The sequence below is a fragment of the Podarcis cretensis genome (genome assembly GCF_951804945.1).
Source record: "Podarcis cretensis genome assembly, chromosome: 7".
Lineage (NCBI taxonomy): Eukaryota > Metazoa > Chordata > Lepidosauria > Squamata > Lacertidae > Podarcis > Podarcis cretensis.
The window spans coordinates 48,432,158-48,458,462 of record NC_137176.1 but is presented as its reverse complement, the minus strand read 5'-3'; the positions used below and the strand labels follow the sequence as shown (position 1 = coordinate 48,458,462).

Here is a 26,305-nt window from a genome sequence, read left to right as displayed (position 1 = left end):
GACTTAAAAAGCCCCCCCCCCCCCAATCGCAGCTAATGTATAGCTTTTAGTTTGAAGGATTCCTTTATAAGGTGATTAATAGTAATGTAAGCTTATTATATGCGGTAAACTGATTATTAGTACATTTTTCATCTCTAGTAAAGTGGATTCATCTCTTTGTTGGTATTTGTGCTGTCTAACTCTTTGGACTCTTGTATATACTATATTTTCCTTCTTTGACACCCGCATAAAAAAGACTGCTTGTGACAAAATATGGAACCGTATATGGAATTTTCTTCTACTTTTTTCTGGAAATGTCTCTAACTACTTTGGAGAAATGAAATCCTGTTAATGTTTTAGTGGGCTGCGTTTGGAAAATATGTTGTGAGGAAAGGAACATGTTTTCCCAAAATGTTAGACCTGCTTTGTCAGTTTTTAATGGTGTTTGCCATTAAATCTTGGATGATCGCACGGATATGTAGCTGATTGACATGCTTGCGTAATAGCCTAACTTGTGACATTACACTGGCTCATCTGTAGGGCAACTTAAGGATTTATTTCTGGAAAAGCAAAGCTCAGCCAGGTATTTCAGTGCATTTCAAAATACTCCATACAGATCACATCTCCACCCCTCCTTCAGATGTTGTGTTTTTCCCTGACCAAAAAGCCCTCTGCTTTTGATTATTATACACCTTTATTATTTTATAAAGTGGAAGAAAACAATTGTAACTATTTGAAGCATCAGCAGCAATGGGACATCTTGGGCAGGCACACTGTTCTGAATCTTTTGAAATAATGAATTAATTAATATGGTTAGGAGATAGTTATGATAGTATTATATCTACATTGGCACAAACCAGAGTTGCTCTTGTAGTCAGTGTTTAAAGTGAGCTTGCAAACCGTGGTTACAGGAGCATTTGGTCAATTTTATAACCTATTGGGAAAAGTTAAGGACACTTCTAATTGAACAGTAGTACTGCGATATTTTAAACCAGTAAAGAAACCATGGTTAGCACTGATAATAATAAGTTCTTATTAACTGTATACCCCAGCCATCTGGCTGGGTTTCCCCATCCACTCTGGTGCAGCTCCCAACAGAATATTAAAAACATGCTAATAACTGATAAAAACTATAGAGTGTTTAAAGCAAACCATGGCAGGGTGTGAGAATGCCCTGCAGAAAAGCGGGGAAGGTTACTCCTGAAATGGGGAGATTCATTTGATGTTAGTCAAATATCTTCATTTCTAGAGATTCTTCCGATTATGCACAACATAAGCCATAGCCTTTTTCTAAAATGTCACTCATGTTGGAATGTTGTTTAATAAAGCACCCATGGGCTCACACCATGTGAGGTGCGTGGAGTTTTGAAAAACATTTACCAATGTCTTTATTGATTATTGATTTGTTTGTTATTACGGCTTTTGGGTGCCTTGTATGCTGCAACACTTTTAGCCTTCAAGCAGATACAGAAAATATTCAGCTGTTTCACACAAAAGCAACGTAAGAAGCCCCATACATGCTGCTAGAAGTTTTTCTAGTAAATCTTTGTATCAAAGCTCTGGCTCCTTCCATTAAATGTGCTTTTTATGGAGTACCAAGTTATAAATGTAGTGCAGCTACGGCATATTAATCTTACTGCAGAGATTTAATGAGGCAGTTGTTTTGCGATGGACACTATTGGGAGCAGACAGCGACAGAGTTTTACTTCACCACTGAACTGCAGAAATATTCCTTTCCTGCTCATAATTATAACCACATGATCTCTTAGTTTTCCTTTCTTTTGCCAGCACTTTTCCATGCAGAAGTGGCTTGGAAGGAGGTCCATTAAAACTCAGTCAAATGGACTGGAAACTGGGCTTTCTTCCTCGTAGTTTGACATTTTAGGCTCTTGATCAGCTATGGATCCATGTTGCGTGGAGAAAAATATTCAAGATGAGTTTCAGGCATACAGAGTGTCTTTGCCAGTCTGCTGAGATGGCTTTTAGATATTCATTACTTTTTAAAAACTTGACTTTTATATAGGTTATAAAAAGTAAATGTGGTGAAACCTAATTTTTACATGGACAGAATAGAATTTCTGCTTGTTGGCCTTAAACCAATCTCTTACTGGAAATTAATTGAAGTCCATGGGTTTATTGCTGCTAACTCTTTTAAGCCTTTTCAGTTTTTCATTTTCCTCCAAAGTTGTAGTTTTATTAGACCGAGTTACAGCAATAACATCCCTTATGAGGAGAAGGAAGAGAAGGGAAAAGCCACCTGTCAGGACACGAAAGTAACGGGGAAAATACCATTTATAAATAACATTTAACATAATCAGGAACAGAAAACAGCAGTTCATTTATGTACTATATTAATGGTTAGAATTCCTTACAGAGCCAAATCTTTCCCCCCTTTTGCATTAGGTAATCTTATAAAGGGATCTTGCAGATGGGACAGTGATATACAGACTTGCCGATGTATTGAGCTTTACTAGTGTATTGTGGTTTGAGACCCTGAACTTCCAGCAGTTCATGCTGGAGATCGAATTCAGCGATGGACAATCCACACACAGCTGTAGGCTTCTATGAGCGGATTGTCAACCCATACCATGAGTTGTATCCAGTGCTAATCCTGTTTAGAGTTGACCCATTGAAATGAATGAACATGACTAACTTAAGTCCATTAATTTCATTGTGTCTACTCTCAGTGAAAGTTAGTTGGATACATCCCATATACACAAGGAGATGGTGACACGTGTGTGTGTCTAAGTAATATCTGAAACCCAGCAGTCCAATTTTTTCTCTGTATCCAGACTCCAGCAATAACAGCATTCCAGAGATTGTGTACTTGTAAAACTCTTCCACCCCTTCCCTTGTTGGAAAAGGTGGGCCCAGTGCATTTATTTTCCCATGTCTATCATATGTTTGATAGGAGAAAAAGTTTCTAATATCACAGATATCTGAAATGCATCTGTGAGCTAGAGAATTCATGTCAAGTTCTGCAGTTATCAAAGAAAAAATTCATTTGGTATGACTTCTGATTTGGAGTCACGTGGATATTTGATGTAGAGAAAGTGTGGGAAGGCAAGCTCTGTGTAAAATAAATGTTGATAACATTAGGTGACACCTACCAGTATAAGCTTGGAGATGCTATAAAACCTCAGGCTGATGATGGCCATACACCAGTCCATCATACTGATGGGACCGAGAGAAAAGCAGGGATTGCGGTTTATGCTTTTTCTCTTGTTTGCTGCCCATCAGATGAGTGTGCAACCATGGATTTAGATATTGGGTACTTGGCAGACAATTTGCATTGTGGAACTCTTTTTTTAAAAACCCTATTATTATTATTATTAATAATAATAATAATACCCCGCCCATCTGGCTGACTTTCCCCAGCCACTCTGGGCGGCTTCCAATCAAATGTTAAAAACAATACAGCATTAAATATTTAAGACTTCCCTAAACAGGGCTGCCTTCAGATGTCTTTTAAAGATAAGATAGCTACTTATTTCTTTCACATCTGAAGGGAGGGCGGTCCACAGGCCGCCACTACCGAGAAGGCCCTCTGTCTGGTTCCTTGTAACCTCACTTCTTGCAATGAGGGAACCGCCAGAAGGCCCTCGGCGCTGGATCTCAGTGTTCAGGCTGAACGATGGGGGTGGAGATGCTCCTTCAGGTATACTCCTTCAGGTATATTTTTTAAAACTGTAGTTTGTAGTCTGTATGGTTACTGGGTGGTGGGAATGGAAGCATGTGGCTATTTTCTGTACGTCCAGAGTGAGATGTTGAATGAGCAGTGTTCCCAGAAGATACAACTATGGGAAGTCATTAACTAGTGTGAAAGGCTTGGAATATATTGGTGGAGCCAATCATTAGTTAGGGTTGCCACTGAGCCAATGCTTCATCAAAACCTAGCCGTAATAATTGTGTGTTGCCATACGCAATGTAGACGATGGTTCTTCCTGCCATCTCTAAAACCATCCAGCAGCTTCCAAGTATCTGTGGCTTTATTTTAAAATGGAGAGGTCTTTACGGGGGGGGGGGAGGGGGAGAGAGAGAGAGAGACAGTGGTAGAAATCTATGCATCAAGAGAGGCAGAGGCTGCCACAACTCATTACACAGAGGCTGTGACCGAACCCAGGTCTCGCAGGTTTTCCCCCTTAAGAGTTGACCTAAAAACTACCATAGCATTTTGCTAGAGCATGCATTCTGAAGTTGCAGCAGAAGGGACTAAGTTGCCTGACTCCCGTCCCAGTAGGTTTGTATCTGTGAATGCATAAATGGAAGCAAGTCTTCCCTATCCCCCACAGCGACTCCCATTATGTAATTTGAAAAAATAATTCTAACATTAATAGTCGGTTCTATTTTTGTAAAACGCATTGTCATAAGCAGTTTTTCACGTTTTGTATCCTAAGCTCTGTGCGCGCGCCTGTCTGTTATTCTATTGGATTCTTGTTAAGGGCCAGCATTCATGAATAATAAGTGCTGAGCGTTGTTGAATCTCTTTCTCCCCTCTAGCATGCTACTTAAAGCAGAGTCAGACTCTACCCTTACTTTAAAACAAACAGGTCTGTAAACTTTATGTGCAGCATTTAAATAGTCGTGTTAAAATTCAGACCCAGTGCCTGCATTTCCCCGAGTGCTGTCAGTTTTATGAGATGAAACTGGGAGCTTGAGCTGAACATCTAATAGTATGCATTGTGCACATGCTGCCTTCCAACAAGTGTTTAATGATGTCGGGGTCAGTTTGCAACAGTTAAGACAATTATTTCTTTTCCTCAGCTGCTTATAACCTAGCGGTATTTTTAACTGCTAGGCTAAGGTAGATGTAAAGGTTGGGAATGTACTTACAAGTAAGTTTGGGATCCAAGCAGTGTGTTAAAGGGAGTTTAAAGGGGCTTTTCTCTTCAATCAGCATGTGTTGTTCTGGGGCAATGTAAGATCCAAATGAAACAATATGGAAATTAGCTGGTACATGCCAGTATACTACTTCTATACCAGGACTGCTTCTTATGAGAGTCATATTCATTTTTTAATTATGTGTATACTGCATGTATTATACCATGGGGACTCACTGTCAATCACAGTTTCCTAAAGAGTGTATATGTAGTGAATATTTGAATAGAGAATGACGCACGGTGCATTGTGCCTTACTACTGGTGGAATGTGAGCACCTTTAGTAACTGAGTTGCTTTCCCATGTACTATGGCAGCCTTAATTACCACAAACACTTTCCAAAGGGATTTTAAAGGGAGCTTTCCATATGCATTTAACATGTATAAGCTGCTTGTTAGTAGACGACATATTCATAATACTTGCCAAATATACGTGCCACCATACCAAAAACACCAAGGATCATACTTTTACATGCCATTCACATACACAACCTAGAACTTGAAATATGTCTTTATACAAAACACATTAACTTCTGCGCCTCATTCACACATGCGGACTAAACATATACCAATATTCAGACACAGTGTTTACACATGTACAATCATTTTGCCATTTGGGTTTCTTGGTTCCTCATACAGATTTTTCCACTGTTCACATAATTCCAGGTATGAAATCACATTTCCTTTACTGAGTTTTAAGGATGAAGAGGGCCATCTGCAATTGGGGGGTGGGTCCTCTTCTCTTCCATAGTACTTAATGGAGCTTGATCCATCAGTTAATTCTTGCGGCCAAAGTGGGTGCTCTCTTATCAGGTAAACTGTTGAGGAGAGCACTCTTTCGCAACTTCCTAGGGAGAATATGTTGATGTGTTCCTGCCTTCCTGTGCTGGCAAATCCATTCGCTTTCCCCATACAGCTTAGTGGGAAAATGATGGTCTCTAGAGGGGAAGCTTTCTTGATGTCTCCAGTCCTGCCATCAGACTCAACTGAGGTTTATTGCTATGCTAACCTCTGTAGGAGAAACTGTTGCTGCATCTGAACAAATGTTGAGTTGCAGTGGATGCAGAGCTTCCACCCGAGTCAGTTTTAGGTTCTGCACCTCCACTTCTTCTCAAGTTCCTCTCTCAGGTCTCTTTTTGCTCCAGTCAGGTGTTTGTTTTCCAGTGGGCAGGAGGAAATTTATCAGATTTCTTATAGGCCCAGGGGACTATATATATATGCAACCTTGATCATGGCTTTCTACTTTTGGAGGAAGGTTGATAGAAAGATACAGCTCCTAGTATCTGAAGGGGGGGGGGGGAAAGATATTTTTAATACCTGGTGAACTAAATAGAGCTCTTAGCTTTTCAGTACTATGTTTTCAAGCCTTTTTGGCATGGGTAATCTTCTGAAAGTTCACAAGAAGCTCTCTTAAATTATGATCTTTTAAAAGTCTTAAACATGCTTGTCCCTTTTGCGCTGGGGACGCAGGTGGCGCTGTGGGTTAAACCACAGAGCCTAGGACCTGCCGATCGAAAGGTCAGTGGTTCGAATCCCCACGGTGGGGTGAGCTCCCGTCGTTCGGTCCCAGCTCCTGCCCACCTAGCAGTTCGAAAGCACCCCTAAGTGCAAGTAGATAAATAGGGACTGCTTTCTAGCGGGAAGGTAAACGGTGTTTCTGTGTGCGGCGCTGGTACTGGCTCGCCAGATGCAGCTTGTCACGCTGGCCACGTGACCCGGAAGTGTCTTCGGACAGCGCCGGCTCCTGGCCTCTTGAGCGAGATGAGCGCGCAACCCTAGAGTCGGTCACGACTGGCCCTGATGGGCAGGGGTACCTTTACCTTTACCTTTTGCGCTAGTTGTATACAAAGCTGCAGTTGTGCTGGATGATTATTAGATTTCACTTTCTACAAGGGATTTGTGTGAACTGGTTACAGAAAGTTAGAACCTATTGTTGGGCTCATCATTACTGTCCTGGAACTAGATTATCAGTTTGATCCTCACTATACCAGTTACGATTTATAATGATGGAAACCGGGTCTCTTGGGCTAGTGATCTTCTGCAGGTTAATACAGCTTTGGTTAATTAGCAGACAGTTTAAATAACTTTAGGACTTCTCATTTTAAGGCATATGTTTTTATTTTTAGTTGGCAATAAAATAAAATAATCTGATCATTTGGCTGGTTAGTGAAATGAGACAGTTTCATTCTCACGACTTGGATAGCTTTTATCATCTTTTGAAAGTAAAAACAAAATCTCTTGAATTCACTCACTGGTACATTTTTGTCTTTCCTTTCATTATATAGTGGTGAATTGTAGAAGGGATTTATTCTTTTAAATTATTCAAGTGATGAAAAGCCCCCAATAGTTATATTAAACTTGACAAAATTAACTGTGACGAATGGAAGTGCTGCTTTTGCAGGGGGGGAGTAACTGTTTGGGAAGAAAAACCATTGAGAAAAGAGAGGATGGATGCTCCCTCTGTTTATGTGGCTAGAAAAGCTAGTATTATGTTCATGTTCTGCAGGCTTGAGCAAAAATGCCCCCGCCCCCCGCTTGTTAAGTAACCTAAACAACAACAAACCCAATCTGAATCTTCTTCTTTTTAAAGGATCTCTTAAAGCCCTGGGGTCATAGTCTTGATTTTCTTTCAGATCTGAACTGTAAACTAGAAGACAAGACAGAAGATGGAGAGTTGATAGATTGTAAGAAAAGGCCGGAAGAAGGGGAGGAGTTAGAGGAAGAAGCTGTGCACAGCTGTGACAGCTGCCTCCAGGTGTTTGAGTCACTGAGTGATATCACAGAGCACAAGATTAATCAATGTCAACTGACAGGTAAACAATACTTATCACTTTATGTCTCCTTCCACTGTTCTGTTTCTGATTTCAGGTCCCTTCTTCAGAACCGCTCTCTTATCCCCCCCCCCATTTCCCCCTTCCCTGTTATTTTACTGCTAAAGATGCTCAGGTAATTTTGTTCACATTTCTGAAACGATTCCATTGTCCTTCAGTGAATGGGTTCCATGCAGGTTCTAAGGAAGCATGGATCATTCTGGCAGACCATTAAACACCACTGTAGATTTCCTTATAACTGATTTTTCTTACTTGCCTCTCCAAGCGTCTCTTATGCAATTTGATGTAAGAAAAAATGACGTGGATACAACCTGGTCCTTGAAAACTTAGACTCAGGGCTCCAAATGCTGTTTTCAGAAATGATGTGTGGCGATCGCTGATAGAATTTGCAGTGGATGCAGTGAAACATCACACCAGCAACTGTAGTGTGCTGGTCACAGTAGCCTCATGAAACTACTCCTGTCCGGTTGTGACACTGTGGACAAAGATGCTGGTTTGTGTTTTACTTTTGGGCCTGTGCTCTAGAGCGATGTCTGGGCCCTAAAGAAAGATGCATTTTCTCAGTGGATTTTCTTAGCAGTGATTGGGACTGACAGAACCAAATAAATTTCTCATGCAGTTTACTAAACAGAATATGGACTTGGGTGCTGGGATGGTGATGAGAAGACCCACCTCATATAACCCCATGTGGTAAACCACAGGAAGCATTTTGGTTGAGAAGCTTTCTTGAAAAATCTTTTGGCCTCAGAAGCATGAGGAATCATGTAGGGGCAAACCAATTCATCCTGTATCCTTGAAGCCCAATCCAGGGACTCCAACCCAAAGGAATGCAGGTCGGGACAGCTCCAGAAAACAAATGATATTAGACATTCATGTCTTTTGAAATCAAAGTAATTTTTTCAGCAGTGAAGAAATATGTGGAGCAGCACTGGCAACAGTCCCTTGGTCAAAGCAAGCAAATTCTCCTTTACCTACCATAATAAGACTATATCCAAAAATAAACACATTTTTTTACACAATTCCCCATGGTTTCTTCATTTACTTGTGAATGTTATTCAGATTGGCCTAAACCTTCTGAGTTCAGATCACAGGAATCATCACGGCCAGCAATTAGCTATTTCTGTAGAGAAAAATGTATGAGACGTGTACTTTTGCAATTAAGGGAAGCAGATAAGCATTTTGCAGTATTGTGTGTGTGCATTTACTGGCACCTCTAGCTCTTTAGCCAAAGCAGCCGCACAAGATTGCATACTTGTGTGTATAAAGCAGGCTGTAGCTCAGCAGCAGAATACATGCTTTGAATGCAGAAGGTCCAAAGTACACGCAGTTAAAAAGCAGTCTCTGATAACAAGGCTGGGGAAAGACCCTGGAGAGAATCCCTTAGACTCAGAGAGCTGCCTTCAGTCAGGGTAGATGAAGCTGTCTGGGAATGCTTACATTCATAAGGTAGCCTTGTATGTTCATATGTATAATCTGGTATTGAAGCTAATTCATGGTGAATAGAGAAACAGAACAAACATATTTAAGGGGGAAATCTCTCATAATATGGCTCACTGTGTGATGCCAAAATTTGGCATCCCCAAATGGATCTTCTCAATTGTGTACAGGGCTGTCCTAACCATATGCAGCGCCGGGGTGCAAAGATCTGCCTGGCGGCCCCCCCTCCCAGGTTGCCCAGTCTCAGGTGCACAAGAGAGTGGAGCCGGACGGCTGCCTCAGCATCTCACTGGCTCAGTCGCCCCTGAACTCGTGGTGCAGAGCTGCCAGCAGCAAAGGAGCCTGCCGCGGCGCTCCGACCGACAGGTGGGCTCCTCCCTGGACTCAACTCTTGGTCCCTGGACTCTCGGCCTGGCGCCCCTGAAAGCCCGGTGTGCCCCGCACCTCTAGCGCCTATGGGTAAGACGGCTTTGATTGTGCATCTTCTCAGTTTGGCGCCCCCTCGGCTTGGCGTCCTGTGCGGGGAACTGCCTGCACTGCCCTATATTTGAAGCTGCAGACAATCGCAGTATATATTTTCTGTGTGTTGCCTTCTGTTTTGCTTTTTGCTCTTGGTCTTTTGAAATAATCTTCTGACCAAAGTTTGGGTAAATCAATCCTTCTGTTTCACTCCAGCCCTTTTATGTACTTGTCATGCTCTCCTTTAGGCAATTCTTATTTATGTCTGGCAAGGTGTTGGAAACCCCTCCCTCCCCCCAATTTGGCCATTTATGTTTGGTAAAATTTCTCCTTTTCTACCAAAAAGAAGAAACAAAAATGAAAAATTGCTGCCTCCATTTTTCCTTGACGGACCTTTTGTAATCCCCTGACATATCTCACCCGGAGCTGGGTGTTGAGTTGAGTGACTGCAAGCAGCATGAACTGAATATCGCGCAACTAGGGAACTGAAGCGAAAGGAGAAATTCCTGGAGCACTGCTCCTGATCCACTTCACCCCAGGTCATGCTGGAGGGCAGAACTTGCCATGCTAAATGAGGGTTAAAATGGCTCTGCCACTTGAGTACATTTAAAAAGAAATTTTTTTCAAAGAAAGGCACTGAATCCCCTAAAAAGCCTGGTGTCTCAGTGTTGCTGTAGAAATTGTTGACTGGTAGAAATCAAAACTATTCAAAATAAAACTGAGGGTTTGGAAAAAAATAAAAACCTCTTTCTGCATCAAAGGACCAAGATTGTTCCTCATGCTCTGCCACACCTGAAATAATCCAAGATTAAGTACAGTGTCCTGCTCTTGAAACAAGGATTATACAAATATGCCATTTTCTTAAAAGTATCTCATGTGTGTGCTTGTTTTTAATGCTGTCTGCAGGATCAGTCAAAAATATTTTATGTGTTGGTTTCAGAGGGTGGGATATATTAGAAAAAAATTAAATAGCAAATGGGTTTTTCCTGGATATGGTATGAAATAATGCCCTTATACAGTTTTCTAGTTGTTTCATTTTTCTAATTAGCAATGGGCACTAGAAGAGACTTCCCCAGCTGGTAAGCCAAACTATGGTTTATTGGAACCACACAGATGTGCAGAGCCCTGGAGAGTTTCTCGCAGCTGCTTTTCTCCTCCCTAGTCCTCCCCCCCCCCCATGGGGTTTGTATGGTATGGCTAAAATCTTGGCTTAGCATGGCACTGGAGTAAAAAGACCAGGAAGGAGGCTTGTTGTGTTGTATTAACCAGGCTGTGTATGAAAAAACGAGTGAAGAAAACATGCTTCAGCCCCAAATGTGAAATTGGGTACTTGAGGCTGCAATCCTATATATAATTCCCCACGAGTGTAATAGGACTTACTTTCCAATAAACGTGCACAGAATAGTGCCGTAAATTAGGCTGCTAAATCTATGTTTTCATTCCTATCATATTTAGTTTAGTTTTGAGTTATTGAAAGTTTCAGCACCACGTTTTGTGTACGTTAAGCACAATAATGTCAAGAAAATATGACCCAGTAACCTAAATATAAACTGATGAAGTATTACTGAGCCCAAAGATAGTTGCTGCTTTTAGCTAGTATTGATTTTTATGATGCTTGGAGAGATAGCAAACTTCTGAAAAAGCTTTTTTAAGGAACTTTATTATAGATTTAGGATCCTGTTTTGCAGACACAGTTAAGTTCTAATTCAGATCATATTCTGGTGCTACTTTTCTTCCTGGGATCGTACTTCCGCGACTCGGCAAAATCAAATCCTCTTTCATAGAGGCTCAGGTGCAATCCCATATTCAGATAAAGACGGGATCTTTTCTTTCCATCTCTCTTTTTCTTAGTGGTGAGGGGAGTAGAAACCTATGAGTCTGTGGCCTATTACTGATCTTTCCCAAGGTGTGGAATGGTCAATAATGCCAAAGTAGGCCCTAACCTGGGACGCGGGTGGCGCTGTGGGTTAAACCACAGAGCCTAGGACTTGCCAATCAGAAGGTAGGCGGTTCAAATCCCTGCGACAGGGTGAGCTCCTGTTGCTCGGTCCCAGCTCCTGCCAACCTAGCAGTTCGAAAGCACGTCAAAAGTGCAAGTAGATAAATAGGTACCGCTCCAGCGGGAAGGTAAACGGCGTTTCCGTGTGCTGCTCTGGTTCGCCAGAAGCAGCTTAGTCATGCTGGTCACATGACCCGGAAGCTGTACGCCAGCTCCCTCGGCCAATAAAGTGAGATGAGCGCCGCAACCCCAGAGTCGGCCACGACTGGACCTAATGGTCAGGGGTCCCTTTACCCTTTACCTTTTTAGGCCCTAACCTAATAACTTTATTCCAGTTCAGAATGCAAAAGCTAATTTGACTTGCTTCTGTGTCCCTAGCCATGTATTGTGTGCACATGGGCTTGGGGTGTGTAAGAGAGCTTTCTTCGCACTATACTGTAAATGGCGATGGAAACTTGGGAGCCTGAGAGGCCTTTTGTCATGTGGCTCTAAGGTGCAAAGGGAGAAGAAGAGGGTCTGCATTCAAAGAGTGGGGTGGGGGAAGCGCATGCTAGCTATAAATTTGTTTTCAGTGGTAGAGTTATAGCCTTATGTCGCTGCTTCTCCTGAATGTTGTGGAATCCAGACTGAAATTCTGTCAATTATAGGAACATAGGAAGCTGTGTTATACTCAGGACATCTAGGTTAGTATTGTCTTCACTGACTGGTAGCAGCTCTCTAGGGTCCCTCGCAACCCTACCTGGAAATGCCAGGGATTGAAGTGGAGGCATTCTGCATGCAAAACATAATCATTATCATCATTTCATTTTCATGCTGCCTTTTCATAGTTAATAATGATTATCGATAATACTAATTTTATTATTTAAATCCCACCCAACTGGCTGGGTTGCCCCAGCCTCTATGAGTGGCTTCCAGCACACATAAAAACAATAATAAAATGTCAAATATTAAAATCTTCCCCATACAGGGCTGCCTTCAGATGTCTTCTAAAAGTCAGATAGTTGTTTATTTCCTTGACATCTGGTGGGAGGGGAGTTCCACAGGGCGGGCGCCACTACCGAGAAGGCCCTCTGCCTGGTTCCCTGTGACCTCACTTCTTGCAGTGAGGGAACCGCCAGAAGGCCCCCCCCCCGAGCTAGATCTCGATGTTCAGAATGAAGATGCCACCAAACCGAACTATTTCCGCATAAATAATAAATTGTAATAAGATATAAAAATTAAAGATAGAAAAAAATATATTGATAACAGCAACGCCCCCCACCCCAAGAAAAACCCCTATACAATACCCCAATCCCAATTGCTGTATCACTGAGCTACATTAGCAATTATGCTCATGTCATGGTTTCCAGTCAGACCAAATTTGAGTTGAGGATTAAAGTTTTTAAACGAAGGCCACAATTCAGGTTCCAACGTCTGATTTAAGGTAACAGTTCTGTGCAGACTTACCTGGGAGTACATCACATTGTGCCTTGCTTCTGGCTGGACTTGTGTAAGATTGCGCTGTATTCCTGTGGGTTTTAATGGCTTGTGGCTGAAACCCTAATTCAAACATGAAGGCTCCATCCAGTGGCTCTGGTGTATACTGAGCGCTCAAAATATTCCCCACTGTCGGAGATAATAAAACAGCCTCTCTCTGCTCCCATAGAGCACAGTCCTGTAAGATTTTGGATTATGACTGTAAGGGAAGCAAGTCTTGCTCATTTTTGTTTTAAATGTGCATAATATCCATCTGGGGTTAGCAGGACCCCCCCCCCCCCAAATAAAAGTTATAAGCACTTCTAATTAAAATTCTGACAAGAATATATATGCAGACATACTTGGGGAGAGTGAATGGTTGTGTACCAGAAACATAAGACCTACTCACATGGATTAAGAATAAAGCACATTTACATTAAAGAGAGTAGATCAGTTCAGACCTCTATGCTCTTCTCTACTGCTAGATAGAATTTATCAAACATTTTTCTTTGTTAGCTGTTTTTGTTTTAACTTAATATCATTTTCATATATTTATCAATTTAGCCCCAGAAAAATGAACTTCTGAAATCAAAGGAAGATAATCTAGAACCTCTAGCCTTGTAGGCACATGAGATTTGTATACACTGAATGAACACTGTAGTGACAGTCTTCATCAACATACATTCAGCGAAACATCAGCACTGAGCTTATGTGCATACAAGCTGAATGCTCATAATGCTCTGTCTATGGGTCCAGGAACTCTCCAAGGTCCCATATATTGTGTACTGTTCTTACAATTTCCTGATGTTGTTCTGAATGCATACAGGAGGGGTGAGCCAATGGAAGTCATTCCACTCCATTTCTGTACGTGAATCTGGTGTACACATATGTAATGCTTTTTTACACTTTTATTCTTGCTACTCTAGGTTCAAATTTCCTCCAATGTTCTTGATATGCACAAAAAATTAAAGGAACTCCATCTATACACCCAACTCATGTATTACATATATGGTGAGATAATTTAAATCAATGTGAGTTTAAATCAGTCATTTAAATCAGCAAGAAAGAAAAGGCCAATTTAAACTTGGGTTTTCATGTATTTCCTAAGCAATGGTGTAAAATCAAAATCTGCAAATATATTTAAAATGTGGTGAAATTGGTTCTTCATTTGCATAGAATAGTCTCATTTAATTCAGTGTGTCTGGAAGAAGTCATTGATTCAGTTTAGAGATTCATTGTACAGCTAAGAATCCTATGTTCAGATTATTTAATATGAAACATGTTATTCTTTAAGAAAAACTTAGCATATGTGATTTTTAATAGATTTCTATCTACCTTGATCTATTGCTCAGCCGACCAGTCACTGCCCCTAGACTTGCACGTGACCACTCAGTATAGATTGATGAAGGCTTGATTGAAAAGTTTATCTCACAATAATATTGACTTCACAGGAAAGTCCTCTCTAATTGATTATTTTCCTTTTGTTGTCTTTATAGAGAAGTTTGAGAAAAGAAGCCTTACATAGGGCATTAGTACACTGCACACAATGGAATAAAACATGCAATTCTCTGCCAAGGTAATCCAAATTATGTGCCAAGAAAAATTGAATCTGGCAAGCTTTATAAATGATGTGATATTGTGTAGGGCGCTAAAGCCGCCTGTTCTTGTCCCTTTTTAGTCACTGGCTACAAGATTAAAAGTACACGCTCACATTGATAGGCAATTGGAAACTTTCAAAAAGAAAAATCAGAGCAAGAGTTGAATCTAATGGAGTCATTGCCAGAGAGGAACAACTTCCTCTCATGTAACTTTCACCCTTCAGCTTGTGTGCCCCCTGCTCTCCCCCCCCCCCCCCCGATCTGTTCTGGAAGGTTGGGGGAAAATGCAGATTTTGGGGGGTGCAGGGCAGACAAGGTTGCGAGGGAGGAGAGAGAGGAGGAGTTCCACCGCTTGGGCAGACACCATTCCTCTCGCACAGCGCCTCCATTCTATACAACTCAGTCTCTGCACCCTCTATCAGATTTCAAGTTTTTCCTGTGCTAGTGAAAAACCACAGATTGATACGTCGGCAGCAGTGCCCAGGCAGAAATTGGGTAAGTGTCTGGGAAAATCTGGACGTATGGCAGCCCACGGCAGTAGTGCCATTTTTGCCGTTTTCCCATAAAAATAGCTCAAAACGGCATTTTTTAAAAAAAGTCATTTTGCCCCCAAATCTGAACAACTTTGGGCAAAACTAAAAACTCGACAACTTTACACTGTTTGAAATATGGCAACCCTAGTTTTCAGGATTTATATCATGCCTTCCCACCAAGGTGTCAGAGCAGCTAACAACAAACACATGTACAATCAAAAAAGTAGAAGAAAGCAATAGCAATAACACTAACCTTACACAGCCTTTCCCGTTTTTCTGATTAGGAAAGGGAGGGAAAGTAAAAGGGGGAAAGTGGCTTATCTTATGGAGTGTTAGAGTCAATAGGTAAGAGAAGATATATAGCAGAACAATTGCATATTAAGTACTGGTTGAACAATGTAAGTATTAAAAAGATTTTTGGTGGGTTGTCATTCTAGTTCAGTGTTAGTTTAACCAGATTTGTGACTTCACATTTTATTTCTAGAGACAGAAATTGTGTCCAAGTGATGGTGGGGAGTTTTGCTTTTTTGTACCTTGTGCCTGGCTGGAAAAATCTGTTACAAAATACAGTTAACAGAAATGCATTAGAGGTAAAGTCAGAGCAGTTATTTCATACGGTTGCGTTGGAGTCTGAGGGAAGGGATAGGATTTTGTAGCATACTGTTAATAATCAGTATTAATTAATGTGTACACCATTCTGAGATGAGGGCCATTTTGCACATTATATTCAGGCAAACGTGAGTGTGCAAAGGAAACTGCAGCCAACTGTGGTTCCCTGACAAGTTTACTTACATGAGTCACCTTTTTGCAAGTGCATGTTTGCCACGGTCACACTTTAGGTGTACCTCAAAGCATGATAGTACAATTAGAAAATGCAATATGTTCCTTTGTGACTTAGCAGCAAGTTCTCTCTGAGCCTCTTGTGTGTTCCCTGTTGCTTCCCAGGGTAGCTGGGAAGAAAAATTATGCTGTTGCTGCCAGTGAGCTGCAAGTGAGGGAAGAACTGTTCCACAATCATGGCACCACTAACAGTGCATTGGCAGAGACTTGCAAAAATCCTGGGGCTCCTATTCTAGGGTTGTTGCCAAGTTCAGAAACTGCGGCAAACACACAAGCTTTCAAATAAGGGTGCAGAATTGAGGTCAGGGTGCAGTCACTGGAGTAAACTTGGTAGAATATCCTTTCAGCTGCTCCTACTTAACTCCCTTGAGTTAAAGCACCGCGACCACATATTGCTTCTTTACACAATAGTTGCTTAAACAGAATTTGGCCCTGCTGGGCATGCATTCTGTTTGTCCATCTCCTGCACCTTAATGAACTTTTGCACTAAATCCCAAGATGGCTATTTAGCAAGATTACCAGTGGATGAATGGGTGATGCATGTGTGGCTTCATATACCAATTATGTTTATTATACTGTATTAACTTTATGTGTTAGTCTTATATGAATTTTTAAAACAAATTCTGTTAGAAGTACGGTTGGTGTATATTTTGTGCCGTGTCTTCATTCATCAGGATGACTAAGAGGCTGCAGAGATTTTATTTTTTTGACAAATCTGTCATCCGATTCCAAAATGGCTGATGACAGAAGAAAACTTTGTTAAAGAAGTAGAACTTCATGTTCTTAATTCTTTCTTTGGGCTGAAAGGTCACCATCCTTGGTAGGGGAGATCACCTGGGAATGGTGTAAATGTAGTGGAGATCTCTGACCTGTTAATAAGCACCAGGAGAAGGAGATAGGGATCATTCCACAATGTGCCCTGGGGGTACTTTTCCTTTAAACTTCAAGCTGTGTAGCTGGAACTGTTCAACTTTTTATTTCTTTCAGTTTTACCTTCAGGGGAAAATTGATCGATTTGGAGATGATTATTCCATAATCTCTGAATCTCTCTTTCTCCACATTGCAGTGGGAACTCCTTGAAGTTTAAAGGCATTGTGTTTCCTCGGTGCATTGTGCAGTGAGCCCAAAGAATGTATGGCGACAGGAGTATTCTTTAACGGATGGTAGTAGGCATGTTTGGAACTGTAATACTCATGTTTTATACTAAGGATATACCTTAGCTTATGTTGTATCCTTCCCAGCAGTTTCTGGGATGGTGTTGGGATGACAGAACAAGATAGCAGAAACAAAAGCTTGTGCATGTGTTGTGGACTGAGAGATGAGAACATTGGTTACAGATCTTTCAGCAAATGATTTGTGCTCCCCCACCATGAAACAACAATGAAACCATCCCTCATAATTTTGTTTTGCCCCCTCCTTGATATTTGCTTCATAGCGTTAAAACATTTTCACATAAGATGATGTAAATGATAAAAGAGTTGCTGAAATCTCATTTGTTACCAGAACAGTATGATCAATGACATTATCAAGCTCACTGCCAATATTTCACCACTGTGAATCTGTATCTGCATATAAAACAATTCATGGGGAGCTCACTGAAATAAAAAGTAGAGGGAAAGTTTCCCTTGACTTTTCTGTCCACATTTGATTCAACGCCTACTAAAAGTATTTTTATGGATACATTCTTAATTCCTGAAGTTGGAAATACATAGCTAGGACACCTATGTATACAATAACAGAGCAGACTGACAAGGTGTCAAATTCAGGAAAATGGTGGTTCATGCACTTTTTTTTTTTTTTTTGCACAGGGGGAGGGAAGCAAGCTAAATAATGTATCAGAGAAATGCCTGCTCTTTCACTGCTTTTCTAACTGTGAATGGAAATGGTGTGTCTCATTTGTTTTTACTGCTTCATTCCAGCGGGAAGTCCAGTTTAATGACTGGAGGAGGGTTGGGTGTCTCCCGTGGAGAAGGCACAGGAAGGGTCAGGTTTTTCAAACACAATGCAAGCCCCTTTACCAGATGTAAAAGTTAACAAAAGGAAAAGTGGGAACAGCAGATTCTGATTATTTACTTTCTCTTGATGAAAGCAAAGTTCAGCTTATGTGTCTGAAGTGCACTTTAATAAATTACGGCACAACTACTGCTTAATAAACATTCTCTGAAACCTGAAAAAGCACACTGCCATTGCCACAAATCCTAAAATATATGAAATTCTCAAAGTATTCTGAGCCTCGGATTAAGTTCAACCTTCGTCCTCAAAAATTCCAGACTGTCAAAACATTTACTCTTTGAATTTTGATTTTAAAATGTATTGCAGACATAACAATGTTAGTCTTTGACCTTCATCTTTCTGTTGATTAAACTGTATATTATCATTCTATCCCTGCACTCAATAAAGCCCTGATAGCCACAGCATCTGAATTCCTTTCTTAATGTAGAAAAACTTCTCAAGTCAAATGAATTGAATCTTCTTCGAAACAGTTTTTAAAAATATTTACCCCTTTCAAACTATACTTTGATGAGTCTTTTATGAAAGATAAACCCATTCTCATCCCTTTGACAGCCAGGTGAGGACATATGAATGTTTGCATTCATATGCAAGTATGCTTTATGAAAAAAGCGTTACATTCAACTTCTTCCAGTTGCAGGTATTCACATGGAAGTTATTCATAGATCATCCCCAGTCTTGGCAATTGCCTCTTGTCTCTGAAGTGCAGTGTGCACACAGGTCTCAGTCAAGCATTGGGCCTAGCACTGTCTCCTGAGATTGGCAGGTCTGATACAAATGCTGGGATGATGGTCTTCTGACTTGGCTGGTCAACACCCACAGGAGCACATGAAGCTGTCTTATATTGAGTTATAGCGTTGGTCCATTTAGCTCAGTATTGCCTACGTTGATTTGTTGTGGCTCTCCAAGATTTCAGACAGTCTTACTTGACAGTGGCAGGGATTGAATCTTTGATCTTCTGTGTTCAAAACATGTACATGACCACTGAGCTACAGCCCACCCCTGAGCCATCACACGCCATCTTTCCTAGTTTCCAAACCTACTGCTGTATGTAGCACCTGACTTTCTGGAAACTGGTGTGGAGGACACAAATTCTAGTAAAATAATCTGGTCCTTCCATATAAGAATTGTGTGCAGTTATGGAATGATTCACACAATTTATAAGATTTTACTGCTTGTCTTGAGCGGACAGCCTGTTTTGCTTGTGTCCCTATCTGCAGAACATGATGCGTAGCATTCCTATATGTATAAAACATATATACAGTAATTTCTCTTTGCCGTATCCATGAGTTGCGATTCAGAATTGTATTGCTCAAATGTATGTCACTGTGGTTTTTGTATGCACAGAAACTGTTGTAGGTTTTCCTAAACCCACAAGGGTTGGACAATATAGTCTGTGATTTCACAGTGTTGCTATAACAAAAGAGGGGGAGAGGGAAATCCTTGTTATTTTACGATATGCATATTACAGACTCGTGTTCTAATTCAGTGGTCTCTATGAGCTTGGGAACACTAGTGTGCACATGGATTCCATGCCTACAGGGAATGTCCCATTTACTTCAGTGAAACTGTAGGCACTCTTAAGATATATAGAAGTTCCATGTGTATATTTGAGTAGATGTGGATGTGCAGCTTAAAGTGTATGCATTACATAACTGTCCTGGCATTACCCAAGATTCATTCAGATTTTGTGTGTGGCGGGAAATCCTTTCCTAGATCCTTGTACACAGCAATGCAATTGAAAAGAGAGCTGGAGTATGTAGTCTGCAAAGTTTAAATCTCCTTTTAGCTAATCTACATTTTCATTGTCTTATATTAAGTCTTTTGGATTTTGGATTCTAATTACTACATTTACCGTATGTTTCTCTGTTCATTCATCTTTTAAATTTCTAATTCATCATCCAACCCTTTCCCATCCCTTTCTTGGCTGTAATGATTTTTCTGCCTAGGAGGTTTCCTCATCTCCCCTTGTTTACCCTGTTGCTGAAATTTAGATTGTGAGTTTCTCAGGACAGAGATCTTTTTTTTGTTGCTTTGTACATTGATGCCACTAAATAAATACATCACATAGTATTCTATGCCATGGGCTGAATGAGCTGCTTCTCCCCACCCTGGGACCTTATCTTTACAATTTCTTCTTTGTTTTGTTCTTTAGCAACTTACATTTCCAGTGTTTCCCTAAAGGCCTAAGGTATCAATAAACCACCCAAATCAAACCAGAATATGGACTCCCAGGTTCAGTTTTGTGACATGGGAAAGTTGTTGGGACAGCCCAGCAATTATATGTGGGTGATCCTTTTTGATTTCTTGAAAGCATCCAGTTTTTTCTGTTGTGGGACAACTATGTTTATATGTCATGAAAAAATACTGTTCCAGGAATCTTGGTTCAGGTAGGGGGACTTGAATTCCCGCCCCCAGTCAGTTCTCTCTATAAAAGTCCTGTATCAGTTCCAGCATGCCCCTTGACTTCCTCCTCCTCCTCATCTTCAGAATGGCTTTGGACATTACAAATGCACTCTCCTAGCTGGATGCAGAGTCAGCCACACATATGGCTGATGGCATGTCTTTATATTGTTGGAAAGTTCAGCAGGAAGTGTGTAAATGCTCATGCCAACTACACTGCCTGTCTGCTTTGTATTTTTACAAATAAGCACTACAGTCTTGGATGGCAGACTTGAGTTGTCCATTGGTCACAGTACTTGCTAGTCATGCCTCCAGCTGCTCAGTCAGTGAATTTATAATACCAGGAATAAATACCCTTGCTTGTGCAAAAGTGTAAAGATTATCATCTGCTGCATACACAATCACTGTCATTGTTCCTATAGTATCAGTTCCACACAGGACAGGCCGCATTTGTGTGCAGACAAATCCAATGGACTTAGTACAAATCTGTTGCTTCCAATATGTGTGCAGGCAGCATCAGGAGACTTCACAGAGCATGGGAAGTCTTGCTCATACCTCTTCTATCCCCTTCCAGACTTCTGTTCTTGCCTTCATTCAGCTCCTGAATTGGGGCCACTTGGAAATCTATGTATGGGTGCTGCACTCAGTGGATTGGGTTCTCCCCCATCTGTTTTGACATCATGAGAAATCTTTCATGGCTTTTTTTAGCCATCGATAGTGGAACCTGAACTTTCCTTCCATTTTCTTCTTCTGATATTTCTAACACAGCATTATGCTATATGAACAAAAAGGGTCAGCTGTAGCACAGACACATTCAATATTAGCACAACTTTTGGTAGAAGTTTTAATTTATATTTCTGACCAAAGCACACTTGAATTTTCTACCACTTATATTTGACCATAGCTGGCTTTCATTCAGTCTCAATAGATCTTACATTTTGCCACCCCCTTCTAGCTAACGTGAAGAACAAAGTTAAGTGCACAAGAGAAGCAATGACACCTGAAAGATTTGGTCTGATAAGTGAAATATAAGTAGTCAGAATATGTTTTGCCTGTGGGTTATATGTGGAGCATACAATGGAGTGTTTTAGATAACCAATATCTAGGTTAATGGGCCACATAGTCCAGAGCCCTTTATTTCTGTGATCCACATGTTCAGCTCAAGTCTCAGATTCAATACCCCCTCCCAAACTGCAAATAAAAATCAGATTTGCCTTTAAAAATGCTTGTCCAGGGGAAGGGGAGTAGTGTCAAATCAGAACGGACACTTTCTCTAGTATGTGGAACTCTGCTTTTAGCTAATACAGCTTACTGTATCTAATTGTGATGTCATAGCTATGTTGCATAGCCTCCAGCTTTTGAAATAGATCTAAGGCCTTCTAAGGGATGCGGGTGGCGCTGTGGGTTAAACCACAGAGCCTAGGACTTGCCGATCAGAAGGTTGGCGGTTCGAATCCCCGCGACGGGGTGAGCTCCCGTTGTTCGGTCCCAGCTTCTGCAAACCTAGCAGTTTGAAAGCACATCAAAGTGCAAGTAGATCAATAGGTAGCGCTCCAGCGGTAAGGTAAACGGCATTTCCGTGTGCTGCTCTGGTTCGCCAGAAGCAGCTTAGTCATGCTAGCCACATGACCTGGAAGCTGTCTGCGGACAAACGCTGGCTCCCTCGCCCTATAGAGCGAGATGAGTGCGCAACCCCAGAGTCGGTCACGACTGGACCCTAATGGTCAGGGGTCCCTTTACCTTTACCTAAGGCCTTACACTCTGTCTGACACCTCATTCAATCATTACTTCAGGCCATGATCCATGCACTGGCTTCCTGTCTGCACCCAGCACAAACGATTTGCCCTTATCTTTAAAGCTGCCTGTTGCCTTGCTCTGCCCTTTCTTTTTGCCCATCTTCCCTGTCATAGTCCTGCTTCTCCAACTCGTACTGCCCTCAGTTGCTCTAGAGCCTTTTCCATTCTTTCTTTATTTTATATTGCAAACACAACCATAAGGCAAACTAAGGAAGGGCCAAAATGCTGGTTGAGAGAGAGAGGAAGAGATGTAGAACAGTATTGGGTCATAGCATTGTAGGGTTAGAAGGGACCACGAGGGTCATCTACTCCATCCCCCTGCAATGCAGGAATCTTTTGCCCAAGGTGGGGTCTGAACCTGCAAGCCTCAGATTAACAGGTTCGTGTCATCTCTTTCCTCTCGATCCTTCATTGCATCTCTCTGTGAAGTCTATGGCTCTCCCCACTTCCCCAGTTGAAACTAAGTGTATGTAACTGTGCTTGCTCACATTGATAGCTTATTTCTTCTACCTTGCCCCACTCTGCTTTGGCTTCCTGATACCATTATCACTTAACGTTTTTAGAAAGAAAGAAATCTAAGTGGTTTACAGAATATTACAAAAAACAAAACACACACACAAAAACCAGAATGGAGGAAACATGTTATAAAAACAACACATCAGTTAAAAACAACACTGTCAGTAACTGAACAAGACAGCCCTCCTAAACACCAGAAAAGATCTGAATAAACCAGTGGTTTAAAATGTCTAATAGACATTTGAAATATCCAGCTGATGGAGCTTTACTAAACTTTTGGGAGGACATTCCAGAGGGTTGGTGGTGCAGCGGAAAAGGCCTTTTTTTGCAACGTTTCCAGATGACAATCCACTGTGCGTAGGATACCCAGCAGGATATATTTGAAGAGTACAAAAATCAATGTGTTTTCGAATAGGGGAGGTGACCTGCTTGGTAACTCGGTGTCACATAAACACAGCTGACTGATGCTTCTTTCAGTGTTTTTTGCCATTAACACTCTGGCACAGCAGAAGGGAAAAATGGCACCAAGTGGCAAGGTTTTGTGTTGCCCAATGCCACCGGTGTCATTGGTAGCAGCATTGCCAGTTAGATAGGTTTAGGTACCCTTTTTGCTGTGTAACACCAGTTCAGGAGAAAGGATAGCATTGCTTAAGTCCAATAATTGCTAAACTTTGGAATCTTTGTTTCAGCCAATCAACTGAGCAGTGAATTTGGGAATATTTTGGCTTAGCTTTAGATGTAAACTCATGAGTTGAGGATCTATTGCCTCCTACTTCTTATGCTGCTCTTTTTTCCAATATACATAAATACACGACCACTTCCACTGGGTGCCCAAGATGAAAGATCCCACTTGTGTCATATCCTTTTTAGGGAGCATGTTGTTCCTTGGTGATTTTTTTTTTTCCTGCAACAAAATGTAAGAGGGCTGTGTAAAATGGTTTGGGGAAATGTTTCAAATACTGTTTTCAGAAAGTGCTATAGTACACTAAACAAAAAGGCTCTGTATGTAAAATCAGAATTATTATTTTCCACTGCTGTATAGAAATAATTTGCAAATCGGTATGCATTAAAATATATCCCAAGTTCTAGTTTACTGATCGTAATGAACTACTTATTGAAACACTGTGCAGCTCACAAATGACTCTCCAATTTGAGTAATTTTGTAGGAATATAAAATATATTCTGTGGGAGAAATAGAAGTGTGGCTAAGAACTGTTTTGTATGCAAGAAACAATAGAAGCATTACTTGCTGATCATAAATTGCTGAATTGTTAGCTTTTTCAGTTCAAGAGATGCATAAAAAGAGATGTCTAAAAACCATATAATTTAGTACTGAAAGCTAAGAAAGAACCCACAAAACCAAACATTTATTTTTGGAAACAAAAAAATATTAGGGTGTGGAGCACAGGAAAGCTCAAATAAATAGAATGGTAGCACTGCACTCTGGTCAATGGCTTTGGGTGTAAAAACCTGTTGTAGCCCTTTTCAGGCATTATTTATCTTGTTAACTAAGACTGCAGAGGCAGTAGACACAACTAGCTAGGCCGCCTTCCACCACTGCTTCATTCACCTTTCACAAGGGTAATTGTCTGCAGCAGGGAACCGTCCATGCCTGTTAAGCCTCCCCAAACATGTTTTAGAACCCTAATTATACTGGTTATGGTGTTTCCACATAAACCTTCTCATTCCCTCCAGCAATGTTCAAATGGTTTGAAGATCTCTTGGGAGGGCTTCCTAATCAGTATCTCCATAATCTACATTTCTCCCCCTTCAAGCAGAAGCTTTGGCCCATGGTCTGTTCCATATTACTATAACTCTCTGTTTCCCCCTCCTATTCTCATTTCAGTTGGTTGAGAATATCTCTGCTAATAGTGATCCTTCTCTCTTGCTGCTGTGATCATGTTGTTTCCTGTAATGTGTTGGTGCGGCTGCCTATCATTATCTACATCAACTGTAGGTTTTTATTTCTATTGTTACAGCTCTCCACTTTTCCTTCCCCATATATATCCATTCCTACTTTGTACCATTACTTTTCTCATTGGTTGGATCCAGACAGGAAAAAAAACTGTAGTCCAATGAGCTATTGTCTGTAAGGTTAGCATTCTGTCAAACATTCCTCCTTTCTTTTCTTCTTCCTGTCATGTACCTATCTCTAACAAATGTCTTCTTCCTTTCAAGTGCTTTCTCTCTTTATGTGTTACTTTTAACGCAAGAATGCCATGCATAGGGTTTGCAGTCTCACATTGAAGCCCTTGCCAGGCAGAGATCTGCTTAGCTTCATGTGCCTTCAGATCACAGCACACATCCAGAATTATTTGAGCCCCACATTATCTGCATTGCTTCTCCTGCAATCCTGTAACTCGTCTGTCACTCCACTGCCACACCATTCTGCCCCTTCTCATTGGCAAACTGCTTATTTGCTACACTTCCCTTTTTCTGCATTTGAGGAGGATCCATGTTACTTTTTATGTTCTGCCTGGCATCTAGTCAATCAAATGTTAAATAGCAATAAAAGTAGAAGCTCAGGGGGGAAATAAGTATGGAAGGCAGGGCCCTCCTAATGTACAAATGTGTTTGGTAACCCGAACAGAGTGATTTGATTTCTCATATTTGGATCCATTCTCCCCCACCCAGGTAGTGTAGTGTAGAAAGGGTTATTCAATTTATTTATCCTCTCAACAATCATGGAAAATAGGTTACTCTGAAGAAGTACTAATATCTCCAAGTCCTGCCCCCCACCGCCAGTAATCTTCATCTCTCTGTAGGCATTTTGAATCTAGATTCATTCCATCAATTTTGTATCTGTGTATACGAGTACATGGGTACATTAAGAAAGAAAAAAAATATATAAAAAGATATAAATTATTTCATATGAATATATTGATCTATCACTTTAGAATTCTTAGAGAAATCAATGGATACCGACCCTCATTTTCTGACATGGGTAATAAACTTTCATAAGCCTGAGTTATGTTAGGTGTATTGAGTGAGAAAATGAAACACGCCTACACTTATACCCTAGTATTCCTGTTGACCTCAATATACTAAATATTAATAACCATGGGGTTTTTATCGGAAGGTGATACTGCCTACTTTAGGACAATATATGCTGGATACGCCTTCCCAGCCAACTTATCTGTCTCTCTTTTTAAATATGGCAGAATATTCAGAAACATGATTTGCCTCACCTGCAGTGTGAAGGAAGGGACAGGGAATAGCGTGCCACCATGTGGCTTTACAGAACATGTTGCTCCACCCTTAGAATCATAGAATGGTAGAGTTGGAAAGGACCACAAGGGCCATCTAGTTCAACCCCCTGCAATGCAGGATTCTTTTGCTCAACATGGGGCTTGAACCCACAACCCGGAGATTAAGAGTCTCATGCTCTACTGACTGAGCTACCAATGAATCTTATGTGCACACAACTAGATACAAGCTATGTCCTACTTTGTTTTTCTCCACATGTGTTGCATCACTCACTGCCTGCCATATATTATTTGTTCATTGAATCAAAATCAAGTAATTGTATATAGCATTTGAATCCACAAAGAACTGACTTGAATCTATGTTTC

At 41.0% G+C, this 26,305-nt stretch overlaps 1 protein-coding gene across 9 annotated transcripts in view; it reads left to right on the top strand.

Moving 5' to 3' along the window:
- The window catches only part of ZNF521 (zinc finger protein 521), a 300,677-nt gene that overhangs the window by 27,699 nt on the left and 246,673 nt on the right, over positions 1 to 26,305 (top strand). For all 9 annotated transcript variants that reach the window (XM_079982617.1, XM_079982613.1, XM_079982611.1 and 6 more), the window contains one exon: positions 7,490 to 7,669. Coding sequence is in view for 8 of the 9 variants with exons in the window: in XM_079982613.1 (XP_079838739.1) it covers positions 7,490 to 7,669 (180 nt within the window). In the remaining variant the exon portion in view is untranslated. The remainder of the gene's footprint in view (positions 1 to 7,489; positions 7,670 to 26,305) is intronic.